The sequence below is a fragment of the Aulonocara sp. 'chitande type north' Nkhata Bay genome, linkage group LG3, assembly GCF_057382095.1.
Source record: "Aulonocara sp. 'chitande type north' Nkhata Bay isolate Kocher_YH1m ecotype deep benthic linkage group LG3, A_spYH_male_GT1.1, whole genome shotgun sequence".
Taxonomy (NCBI): Eukaryota; Metazoa; Chordata; class Actinopteri; order Cichliformes; family Cichlidae; genus Aulonocara; species Aulonocara sp. 'chitande type north' Nkhata Bay.
This window is the reverse complement of record NC_141346.1, coordinates 28,336,755-28,346,862: the sequence shown is the minus strand read 5'-3', so window position 1 is coordinate 28,346,862 and position 10,108 is coordinate 28,336,755. Positions and strand designations below refer to the sequence as shown.

The 10,108-nt window shown below is 38.1% G+C and overlaps 1 protein-coding gene across 2 annotated transcripts; it reads left to right on the top strand.

The window, feature by feature from the left end:
- Nucleotides 1-5,990: 5,990 nt before the first annotated feature.
- On the top strand, nucleotides 5,991-9,169 carry LOC147335015 (programmed cell death 1 ligand 1-like). 2 transcript variants are annotated; one of them, XM_086286992.1, is made up of 4 exons: nucleotides 5,991-6,067; nucleotides 7,096-7,455; nucleotides 8,715-8,828; nucleotides 9,144-9,169. In XM_086286992.1, the coding sequence occupies exons 1-4, from the start codon at nucleotides 6,004-6,006 to the stop codon at nucleotides 9,167-9,169; spliced, it is 564 nt and encodes a 187-aa protein (XP_086143118.1). In that variant the 5' UTR covers nucleotides 5,991-6,003. The 2 variants fall into 2 exon arrangements, with proteins under 2 accessions (XP_086143118.1, XP_086143117.1); XM_086286991.1 differs by lacking the exon at nucleotides 9,144-9,169 and having other exon boundaries at nucleotides 8,715-8,845.
- Nucleotides 9,170-10,108: the final 939 nt, after the last annotated feature.

Sequence of the window (10,108 nt, the reverse complement as noted above, 5' to 3'; positions counted from 1 at the left end):
ACCGTTTACTTAAAAATGCAAAGCAACACATGCATGCAGTAAGCCAACAGTTAAAATACTTACTGCTGTTATTTCTTCTTTTAACTGGCAGACATCAGGCTAGAAATGGAGGGGTTTTCATTTTGATTCAAAACTCGTAGAAACCCAGTCACCTTCTCTGTGGCACGTCCCTCCTCTTAGTGATTCCAGGAAGTCCCAGTCACTGGCATGCCAGGGCTTTCTCGGTATTCAAGTGAGAAGATAGGTCATGTCCTCTGACAGGGCAGCTAGAAGTGTTTACCAAACAACTTTCAGACAGAGACTGTGTCTGAAATGTTAGAGCTGACTTTAACTCTGTGGATGGCCCATTTTTATAATGGAGAAAATATAAGAAAGATCAAATACATACTGCTATTGTCTCTTCTTACTTAGTTGGCAGATGACTGACTTTCTTCATCCAGCTGTTTCATGACAGCAACGATGACCAATAATATTTGCACAAACTCTCTGTCTGAGCGTTTGTGGTGGATGAATGAATGAATAGTTTCAAACTGTTTTCTGTTTGGTATTAGGGTTTCTGTTAAAAGTGGGGGTTAACTAACCTCTACCAGCATGGTTGTGAACCATGCTAGTACATCTTTGTAAACAGCATAAGGTGCATCAGCTCAGTGAGTAGTGACTAAGAGCACTCCAACTACTGTTCTCTCGCTGGGAAATCCTACAAAGAAAGTCATCATCTCCAATGTTCCACCCTTCATCATGAACACATTTTTGACATAGGAGTTATCAGACAGCTCCTGTTCAGCTCCTAGAATCGATTCGATTCTGATTCACAATTCGATTCGATTTGAATTGAAGAAAGAAACAAAGAAGCAGACTTTCAGCTCAAAGTTTTCAGTACAGCAGTTCATGCAATGCTCAGGTGAAGACTGAAGGTTTGCTCTCAGTATAAGTAGAGGCAAGCTGATCAACAGATGATGAACAAGTAGAGCAGAGCAATTCCTAGACTGCTCAGCTGACATGAGCTCTTGATAAATGAAATGTCTTCCCTTAAAGTCGAAGGTCACCACCTTCTGCACTTTGCCAGCTTTAACTGTTGCACATGAAGCTTTAGAGTGTTTATTGTGAAGCTCAAACTTTCCAGCAGTAAAATTATTATCTGATGCATATAGATGTATTATCTATGTATAACCTTTAACAATTCTCATCTTTGATTATCACCATTAATTCAACATTAATTAATGCTTACAACATAAAACAAAACAAAGGTGTTTTTGCAAACTAGTCTGTGCAGTCAAAGCAGTTGTAGGAAACCTTACAACTGCTAGTGAGTGTTGACAAACCTGGGAGTCAACACTCACTAACATGGCAGCTCAAGTGTTTCTGTAATCTTAGAACCCGCAACCCAAATATGTTTACCAAAAGGGGAAGTTGTCTCCGTCCTGGTTTCCGTCTTTGATAAAGAGAAAAGAAGCAGCATGAACAGAAATGACTGTGCAGACTTTCATTAGTTTCAATAGAAAGTGAGAAACTTTGGATTTGACCAGTGCTGTCAGTGACGTTTCCGGGTGTAAACCTGAAAGTTTTGGTGGGTAAGTAGTTTATCTGGCACTCTGTAGAAGCTGGACCACTTGTTATACAGTGAGCCATCAGTGAGTGTGTGAGGAGCTGTATTTAATGGGCTTTACTTTTTTGTTAGAGACATTACACTTTTCTTTATGTTACTTCTGCAAATGCTCAGTCTGTTTTGTTGCAGCCTCGCTGAAGAAGACGGTGTGAGTTCATAGTATGAGCTTCGATAAATTTGTCCATCCCCGACCTCAGTCAGATGCATCATGATGCTGATCAAAAGCCGGAATGATTCTATATACTACTGATTATTTTTCACTTACTGTATGAGAATGTTTGTGAGAGATAGACCAACACGTCCTCACTCCCAACTCGTCAAATGTGTGACACATGGTCAGGCTCCCTCTGCTTCACCTATCGACACGCAGGGTACCCCCCTCGCGTCGAGGTAGTGGGTCCTCTCAGTGAATACTATAGAGCTCCCTAAATGTTGTTTATTCACGACAAGAGATTTCCGCGGAAGAGCCTGTTGTCCGTATATTTATATATTTCCAAAAATCACATTGTAGTGACGTATACTGAACACAATATATTATATAATATAAGCAACTACCTGAGAAACAGCAGATACAGCAGATAAATTAATTATAGGCTATTACTTTTGTATTGTTTATTGCATTTATGGAGGGAGTGATGTATGGCACAGCTAGACTGGGTGACTTTATTCACCCGCTTCGGCTGTTATCAGTCCAATGGGCGTTATTAGCACAAATCAGTCCCATAGATATGGGCCATCTCCTGCTAGATTGTTCAGAAGGTTGTTCTCATCCATCCAGATGGAGGATCACTAACAGGAGCGTGGAAGACTCCAGAATCCACTCTGGCTGGAATCCTGTGAATATGCAGTGTGTACAGGTGAGACCGTTTAAACGGACAGCATAGAATGACTATTAAAAGTCAGCGAGTGTCAGTAATGTTAACTTGGTTATCTTAGTAATACACCGAGTGCTAATATAACAGCTTTAAGATGCATTTGTAGATATTATTACGTGTTTTACTGTCTTTATGGTGCTAGCTTAAAGCTACAGTTTAAACGTTAGCTTATATTAGCAAAGCTGTTACTGTTTAAACGATGTTAGCACAAAAATATTAGCTTCTGTCATGACTGATGAAGTTACTAGTTAATAAAGTTTTCAGTAAAGTGATTAATCGCAGCCACAGATTGACAGTAAATATCTCGATTAGCTTCAATGCATCTGTAATAAATATGTGCAAGTTTCAGTGCTTCATTTAAACTGTATGATACTTATACTGACCCAGGGTCAGTGTAAAATACAATCCTAGCTGTGTGAACAAAGCCTGGCTCCTTTAATCCTGCATGACAAACCTCAGGATGCAGGTTATTATTACTCTTTCCTGCTGGCACACCTGTCACACCTGAGAGTCAGCTAGAAACTTACAGTTATGTGGACATCATGCAAAGACTGCCAGACTCTGTAATACTGTAAATGATCAGTGACTCAGGTTAACACTAAACTTTAAACGGCACCTCTGTGTCTCTGTGTGCTGAACATCTAGGATTGAGTCAGGCTGCATTGATTGTGGGACTTTTCTGTGTTAAAAGCAGGTTGAAGACGGCTCAGAAACATTTGAAGATTAAAATTTAGCATTATGGCTGCTGGTGGTTTGTAAAGCCTCTACTCAGCTGTATTTTTGTTACTAATTTATGTTTGTTGTTGTTTAACACAGATTTCAGAAGAGCAAAGATGGGCACTGTTGCTTAATCCTTAATAGTTTAACTGGATTGGAAATCAAAAAATTCCAGATTCTTCTACCACAGAAGTTTCATTTGTTGGTGTGGATCTGCTGAGTCACCTGAAGAACTCGTTTCATTCATTCTCCACAACGTTGACTTACAGAAATGTTTCACAGGAACTGATTCCTCCCAAAGGGTGAACTAGTGTGTTTCCATAGATTACCTCTGTATGAATGTACTTCTTAAATGAAGGCAAGTGTTTGTCCCTTTTTGTTCCTCAGGTACAGTACGTAATAAATCTGTTGAGTCAAATTATTGGTGATGTGATTCCACTTCATCCTAAAATATGTATTTTAAATATATACCTGGATAATTTTGTACCTGCTGCAAACAATAGAGCTCTGTTAACGATTGGATTTTTGGAAGCCAAGCGCTGTATTGCTATCTGTTGGAAAAATCAAAAAACATGTGGACTATCTTAATATTATTATTATTATTACTATTACTTTGTTTTTATTTTTTCTATTTTCACGGTGCACCATGTAAAACCGGTTAAAACCAATAAATAAATGTTAATAAAAAAAGAATTTAAAAAAATGCTGAGTTATGCACTTTTAATGAATTGGTCGTACCCATTTTAACCATGATGACTCACACACATGTCCCTGATGAATGACCTCTCAGACCAGCACGTTCTCACTCCTGAGGCGTAATATTTTTCTACACTTTGAACATCAGTGCCCAAAGTGGGGAAACGTAGCACCTAAACTTTTGAGTGCCAGTAAGTCACATTTGGAGTATTTAACTAGCACACACATGACACCAACGCTTTGGCCTGTTATGAACTACCCCTGAGCTGTTTAATATTACCACTATGCAGTAAATCCACAGTCCTGCCTTTGCTACAAAGTGTACTTGACTCTGCTGTATGCTGTGTAAATGTGACTTTTAGGCCGGGTGAAATCTGTGAGGCAGAATGAATATTTTATTTTAACACTGGTTGTGGCCATTCACATTATATGCTTAACAGTAGCCGCTATTTTATTGTATTTATTTATTTATTCATATTTATTTTTGGTTGATTGAGGCTGTTCGTGCTACTGGTGTGTTTGTGCAGTATAGGGTTAACCACAGATGACGTATTTGATTTCCCGTTTCAAGTCTATTAATGAGTTATGTTTTTACTACGAATCTGAAGGCCTAAAGTAGAGGTGACTGGGTGCCCTGGTGGTGGGATATTCCGTGGTTCGTGATTATTTATGCATTCGCCCACTGGTAATCCAGGCTCTGAATCAGGTAACAGTAGCTACCCCTCCCCCTGCGACCCACACACAATTATTATTATTGTTATTATTATTATTGTTATTATTATTATTATTATTATTATTAACAACAATAATAATAATACAGCCCACGTATTTGAAAAACGCATAAAGAAAGCAATTGATTCTCCACGTAATTCTGATCTTACTGCAGCAATTTAGAACAACTGACTTTTATTTCTGTTATTTCGCTTTTCTCTCCGCTGCTCTAAATTATCGGGCTACTCTGTCTGCAGCTCCAATATGTTCGCTCATCTGTTCCGGGTATTTAACCGAAAGTGTGCGAAATGGATGAGAACAAGGTGATTTAAATAATGTGTTGGTCCGTTAATCTGTAGCAGTGCATAACGGTGAGCTGATGTAGGGATGCTGTAAATGTAGCACCTTAAACGTATTTAAATAAATATTTGAAAAATTCTGTTCCAGATTGTTCAGTTAATACAGTTTAAATAGATAAAGTTTATAAAGCTGTCAAGATCGTGTTTGATTTTGTGTGTTGGACATTTTTCACATATTGTCACAAATATAAACATTTTTAAGGAAACAACGATGAAATGTCTCCTCGTTGTTTCCTTAAACGTACGTTTGCTTTACTCGTAAAAGCGTGGGCACTGCTGTTCAGCTGAGCTAACAATAGAGAAACGAGGAAGTGGCATTCTATTCTCATCAGTAACCCGCGTCCGGTTTTTTTTTTTTTTTGAGGGGGGGGGTTCCTTCCGTGTTTGGAGCCATGTGCAACTTAACGTAAAGTCTGAGCTCTGGATGAGCAGGAATGTGGATTCTACCAAAGATATCCGGAGAAAACAACGTTTTTTGGGCTTTTTTTTTTAGTTGAGAATGCGCTGCTTCTGCGTCCGAAACTGGAAAGAAAGACACGGCAGTGAGTAGGCTACATTTGTACAAAAACCTTCCGCATCATACTGTGTTATGAAGACTCCTGATTTTCCTGACATTTGTGTGCTTTAAATGAAATATTATAAAAACAGCGCCCTCCTCTTAAGATCATAAACATGTCAGGCATGCTTGTTCACTGTATTTAGTTTTGAGTCGGGCTGCTGCATAAATACACAACGTCTTAAATCCACATTAGACTTCACTCCGCTGTGCATTTATTTGCATTTGCAGTTACTATTAAAAAAAAGAATAAAGAAACTGGATTTAATTTATCGTGTTTCTCCAAAGGATACACCTGTCATGATTAATTTATCAGATTTATCAGATAACAGCTGATAATCTGAGCTGCAGTACATAATATAATGCTTGATTATCTACTGGAGCTGTGATATGAATTAATTGTCTCAGTTAATAAATGTTGTAAATAATGATGTAGTTAAATGTTCTCGTTCTGCGGTTTCACACTTTAGGGCTCAATGAAGAATGCCAGGCTGCACAGCTCTCTTCCTCTCAGCAATAACAGCGACTCTCTTCTGTGCTGTAGTCGGTGAGTAGCTGCTAATGTTTCTGTTTCTAATATATATATTAAAAGAACGGCATTTAATACAGTAATTACACAGAATTTGAAAGGTTTGCTTCTACAGAAAATATGAGATGTGATATCACAACTGTGCATTTTGTATTTTATGTCAACAGAAATATTTTTATACTTCTAAGAATAATTAGAAGAATTCTTATATTCTTTCATTTATTTATTACAGAGGATTTATTCTTGCACCATTCTTCATGTTTAAAATAAATTATTACAGCTTGAGTAGCGAAAGTAGAGCAATTCTGACTTTCAGCTCTTTATTTGTATTTTTTGATACTGGGTTTTTCTGTAAGCTGCTAACTACCATCCTGCTTTTCCCTTCTCCATGAGGCATCTTCTGGTGGTTCCATTGTAGCTTCACACACACACACACACACACACACACACACACACACACATATATATATATATATATATATATATATATATATATATATATATATATATATATATATATAGATATATATATATATATATATATATATCTAGAGAGAGAGAGAGAGAGAGAGAGAGAAATAAAGAAAGATTATGTTAAGCTTTTTGCATTTCCAATTTTTCTTCTTTTGGAACTGAATTTGTGTTGGACTGGGCCTCCCACTCACCTTGTAAAGATGAACACTGACAAAAGACCATTGCATATTTTTGAACACAGAAAACTAAAGACTTGTTTGTCTGAAGCAAGAAGTTGTGACTTTTCTCCATTTAGGCTTAATTTCTATGCTAATCTTAACCTAATAGCATTGTGTTCAATGAGTAGGCGGGTGGGGCTCACATTCATATGAGCGTGTCAGAGATTTCCCTATCAGGGATGTCATGTCTTTCACACAGACTGAAGATTAGACAAAAAAAACAAAAAACTTTCTAAGTTTAAATAACCAATTTGCCTTAAGTTGTTCATTATTTGTTTCTTTACTCATTTTTTGAGTTCTTTCTGCATTTTTTTTATAGTTCCTCACTTACTCTGTGTCTGTTTCCTCTTGCAGGTCAGACTAAATTCACTATGAGTGCAGAACAGGAGGTCTATCATGCAGAAGGTAACAGTAACATCACGTTGACCTGGCTGCTCCGTTTCGACACCAACAGGCCTCCTGACTTCCTACAAATAGAGATAATAAATGTGGAAAAGAAGACACGGGTTTTCTTCTATAACAGCAAAACTGGCACTGAGGTGTATCCAGATGAGAACTACAGAGGACGACTGCAGTGTGATCCACAGCTCGCCAGGAAAGGACGGCTTGAATGTCTCTTAACTGATCTCAGGCTCAACGACACGGGGACGTATCACTGCATCGTTGTCCTTAACGAAGAAGTTAGTTTCAAAACCTGTGACCTCATTGTTACAGGTAAGATGACATCACTGTTGGTATCCTGGACAATAACTAAATAGTAAACAAATATTTAGTCTTGGATAATTAAGGGATACTAAATCAGTGTGTGTCTTTTCAGTCAGGGACATTTTTCTATCTATATCACTGTAAAAAATAAATAAATAAATGACAAAAAACAACAACAAAGAAAACAACATTTTTTTAGTTCAGTTTGGTGACAATTTACAATTGTCACCATCTTGTATTATCAAGTCATCCAGTGTTGGCTAAAACACAAAGTAGCGTGATACTGGGATATTATTTTTCATAAATATATTAGTGTAGCACGTTTAGTAGTCACATTACAGTTACAATTATGTCAATTCAAGTAAGGTGCAAACTTTATCAAGGACAGAGCCAATTGGAGATGACTGCACTAGCCAAGCTACTGCTGGCTCCACTTTCACTGCTCTGAGATCAGTTTCAGTCTGTGCTTACTGTGGAAACAGAGGTAGCATTCGCAAGTACACAAGCACTTTCATTTATCTTTATAAAGTTGAGTGTGTGTGATGTGAGAAACTTTTAATAACTTGTTTAACACATTAGTAATGAAAGCTTTGATGATAGAGAGGGATAACTCGTGCCTTGTGTGGTTAAATGGCTTTTTAGTAAAAGTGTAATTTCGCTCGCCCCGCCCACTTAAGATCAGTGGCCATAAGATCAGTAACTTCCTCATCCATGTGTTTATGGACCTTGTTCTGTTTACTGGTGTGCAGTCATATTGGAACAGGAAGGGGCCATCCCCAAACTATTCCCGCAAACTTGAGACCGTTAAATTTTCCAAAATGTCTGTCTGAAGCATTAAAAGTCCCGTTCACTGCAACTAAGGGGCCGAGCGCAATCTTGAAAAAACAACCTCACACCATAAGCTCCCCTCCACCAAACTTGACTCTTGGGTCAATGCAGTCAGACAAGTACAGTTCTCCGGACAACCCAGACTCGTCCATCAGAACAAGGCAGCTCTGAAGCTAAATGAGGGTCCAGCCTGGTAACAAGATGTAATGAACAAAGCGACCAGTTGGTGGTTTTGGAAAATTGTTTTCACAAAACGAGGAAATAGAGTAAAGCTAAAATTCACTTGGAGTTGTGTAACTCCAGTGCTTGCTCTGCATCAGCTTCTCCAAACCAAAAATTTTAAGCTACTAAACACTTCACCTTCATTACTTACACTTTCTTGCCCACAGAAGTTTGCATTTAATGATCCTGTCACTCATACTTGTCCAATATCTTTGCAGCTGCTGTTGAAAAGAAGAAGACAGAAACACTGAAACCAGAGAGCCGTGAGAGGATCAGTCTCTATTTAGCTCTGGGTTTGTTTGTAGTGGTGATTTTTGCACTTTCCCTGCATTACGACGATTATGGGTGATCGTGGCTCAAGAGTTTGGAGTTCGCCTTGTAATCGGCCCCGGCTTGGACAGTCTCGGTCGTTGTGTCCTTGGGCAAGACACTTCACCCGTTGCCTACTAGTGGTGGTCAGAGGGCCCGGTGGCGCCAGTGTCCGGCAGCCTCACCTCTGTCAGTGCGCCCCAGGGTGGCTGTGGCTACAATGTAGCTTCACCAGTGTGTGAATGGGTGGATGACTGGATGTGTAAAGCGCTTTGGGGTCCTTAGGGACTAGTAAAGCGCTATACAAATACAGGCCATTTATACAAATACAGGCCATCACATAATTTTAACGTGTTGTAAATAATTAATATAATTTGTATTTATGTAAAGTAGTAGCCTTATTACAGATCACTCCTGAGGTCAACTCTGACTGTAGTGAGGCTGTTTACTGTTTTTAAAATATTGTCACAATTCCTCAGAGCTGTACAAATACAAATTGCACTTTTTTGTCCAAGGTTTTTTGTTTTTTAATGACTTCAGTCCACCCTGATCAGTTGCATCCCATGTTGTCAGGTTTAGACTGAAGACACATGGAAAAGAGAAAAGTGAGGACCAATTAATTGGTCATTTCTTATTTAGTAATCAACAATTATTCATTTTGTAGGATTTCATATCAACAAATTCAGGAGAGGTTTTGTACTGAAGGAGTTAATAATATGCTTCTAATTAACTCTGGAGCTAATGGAGTTCCTTCAGTTTACATAGAAGTGTTTTTGTATCAGCTTCTGTTTCCAAAGCATCTTCTTCTATGGAGCAGTTTAGACTTAATATGATCAAAATAGTTTGTTGTTTGTCATTAATGCAAACTAGTGTTATAAAGTTCACCGATCAGCATTTATCCATCATTGACCTTAAGAAGAATGCACTTTGTTCACAGCTGATGACAAAGACTTGATTGGAATCAGTAATTTAATGAATATTCTTTTCTTCTTTTTTCCCTCCTTCTACCTCATATTATTCAGTTTACATTCGTTTAAAACAGTCGTCCATTACAGATTACCTCTCAGTTCATCTCTTTCTGTAATGAGGCTGGTGTTAATATTAACTGGGATTTCCTGGCCAGCAGTCAAAGCTACACCAGACTCTGTCAAATGAAGGTTTTTTTAAGTTGTTTTTTGTGACCAGAGAGGTCCAATGAAGTGAGACTGAGTTAGTAGAATATGTTTTATCAAAGGGAGCTAAGTTAAACACAAAATCATTTTCCCTACAGGAAGTACAGCTTCTTCTTTTTGTGGGTTATTAC

Coding starts and splice junctions, on each gene's coding strand:
- LOC147335015 (XM_086286992.1), top strand. CDS start 6,004: ATGCCAGGCTGCACAGCTCTCTTCCTCTCAGCAATAACAGCGACTCTC. Junction 7,456..8,714: donor CTGTGACCTCATTGTTACAG/GTAAGATGACAT, acceptor ATATCTTTGCAG/CTGCTGTTGAAAAGAAGAAG. Junction 8,829..9,143: donor TTTTGCACTTTCCCTGCATT/ACGACGATTATG, acceptor ATACAGGCCATC/ACATAATTTTAACGTGTTGT.